Here is a 1,536-nt window from a genome sequence, read left to right on the forward strand (position 1 = left end):
GAAGAACCTTATCTGCTTTTGTGCTTAGACCAACATAGCTACAACCTACACCCCTGTAGTTACGTCATGGAAACTTTTATCTCAAAATTAGCTTTATTATCAAATGTATGTGTTAGTTCATAGTGCCAGTTACGCAGTGCATCTCTACCATTCTAAATTCATCTCTATAGTTTGAATTTATTTCTTAAAAAAGAAAGAGAGAAATGCTTACTGACATGTTTAGCTGGTGCCTTCTTCCTCACATTGTCTATATACCTTTATGAATTTTAAACAGGAGAACTTCTGTTACAACTCTTCAGGCCAGAAGAAGCAGCTGAGGTGTACAGAGGATTGCAAGAAAGGAATCCTGAAAACTGGGCCTACTACAAAGGCTTAGAAAAGGCACTGAAACCTGGTAATGATTCTTGCTGTAACAGGAGCATCAAAGCTATTTTTGCCCAGTTGGGATTTACCTATCCAGTGAGAACTTCTAGTCCACTTTGAGACTTATAGTTTAGCTTTTGTTTTTTTAAAAGTAATGGCATATTTTTGTCATTGTAACTTTGGAAGTCTTTCATGACTTTATTCTTTGGTGTCCCGTGTTCATCTAGTAAAAAAGAATATGGCACATCAGTAAATGTCATCTGCTCACACAAACAGAAGGGCTATGAATACACTCTAAATGGCAGAAAGAAGGCAAAGTTCTTTGGGGTTTTTTGTTTTTTAAAGAATGGACTCTATTCATTTAGGATTTTTTCCTCTGTTTCTTTGTTATGGTATTACAGGTATTGTAGATTTGAGACAGAAGTATGGACTTTTTTGTCAGTTCATTTACTTCATGTTTGAAATACCTGTCAAATACAAAGTTTACTTCATGGCTCTTCTTGTATAGTTATAGTTGTTCTGATCTTTAACACAGGAATGGGACAGAGAAACCTTCTGTAAAAAAGGAAAATGCTTCTTATTGCCAGCTGGCAGAGAAACTCCCTGATGCTGTCTTGCCTAAAGCTGTCTTTTTTTCTGATTTTTGAAAATGAACTGAGTGCAAAATAACTGTCACATAAAAAAAAAAAAACCCCTATAGTCACTACTTTACTGCATAATTCTGGGTTTTGTTTAATCAAATTTTAGTTACCCAAAAACCTTAGTGGCTTACAAACTTTGTTTTATTCTAGCCAATATGTTGGAGAGGTTAAAGATCTACGAAGAAGCCTGGACTAAGTATCCAAGGGGTCTAGTTCCGAGAAGATTGCCATTAAATTTTTTATCTGGTAAGGGCATTTTTTGCAAGAAGATACTGCCAGTTTGCATCTACGTATATATGTTATTTTTCTTAAAACTTCTACTAATAACATAAGAAACAGAATTGTAACATTTGGTAAAACAAAATCAACAGGTCTTTTTTCCCCTAAGGTGAGAAATTTAAGGAATGTCTCGATAAGTTTCTACGGATGAATTTCAGCAAAGGCTGTCCACCTGTGTTCAATACCTTGAGATCACTGTATAAAGATAAAGAGAAGGTAAACAAATCTGTGAATATTTTAATAGCTCATTTGT

At 34.8% G+C, this 1,536-nt stretch overlaps 1 protein-coding gene across 1 annotated transcript in view; it reads left to right on the top strand.

Annotated features, from left to right (window-relative positions):
- NAA15 (N(alpha)-acetyltransferase 15, NatA auxiliary subunit) overlaps window positions 1–1,536 on the top strand; it is a 92,556-nt gene that overhangs the window by 55,108 nt on the left and 35,912 nt on the right. The window contains exons 7-9 of the mRNA XM_019522106.1: window positions 275–394; window positions 1,155–1,250; window positions 1,393–1,499. Coding sequence (XP_019377651.1) covers window positions 275–394; window positions 1,155–1,250; window positions 1,393–1,499 — 323 coding nt within the window. The remainder of the gene's footprint in view (window positions 1–274; window positions 395–1,154; window positions 1,251–1,392; window positions 1,500–1,536) is intronic.

This window comes from Gavialis gangeticus, unplaced genomic scaffold (assembly GCF_001723915.1).
Source record: "Gavialis gangeticus isolate Ggan-Ray unplaced genomic scaffold, GavGan_comp1, whole genome shotgun sequence".
NCBI lineage: Eukaryota > Metazoa > Chordata > Crocodylia > Gavialidae > Gavialis > Gavialis gangeticus.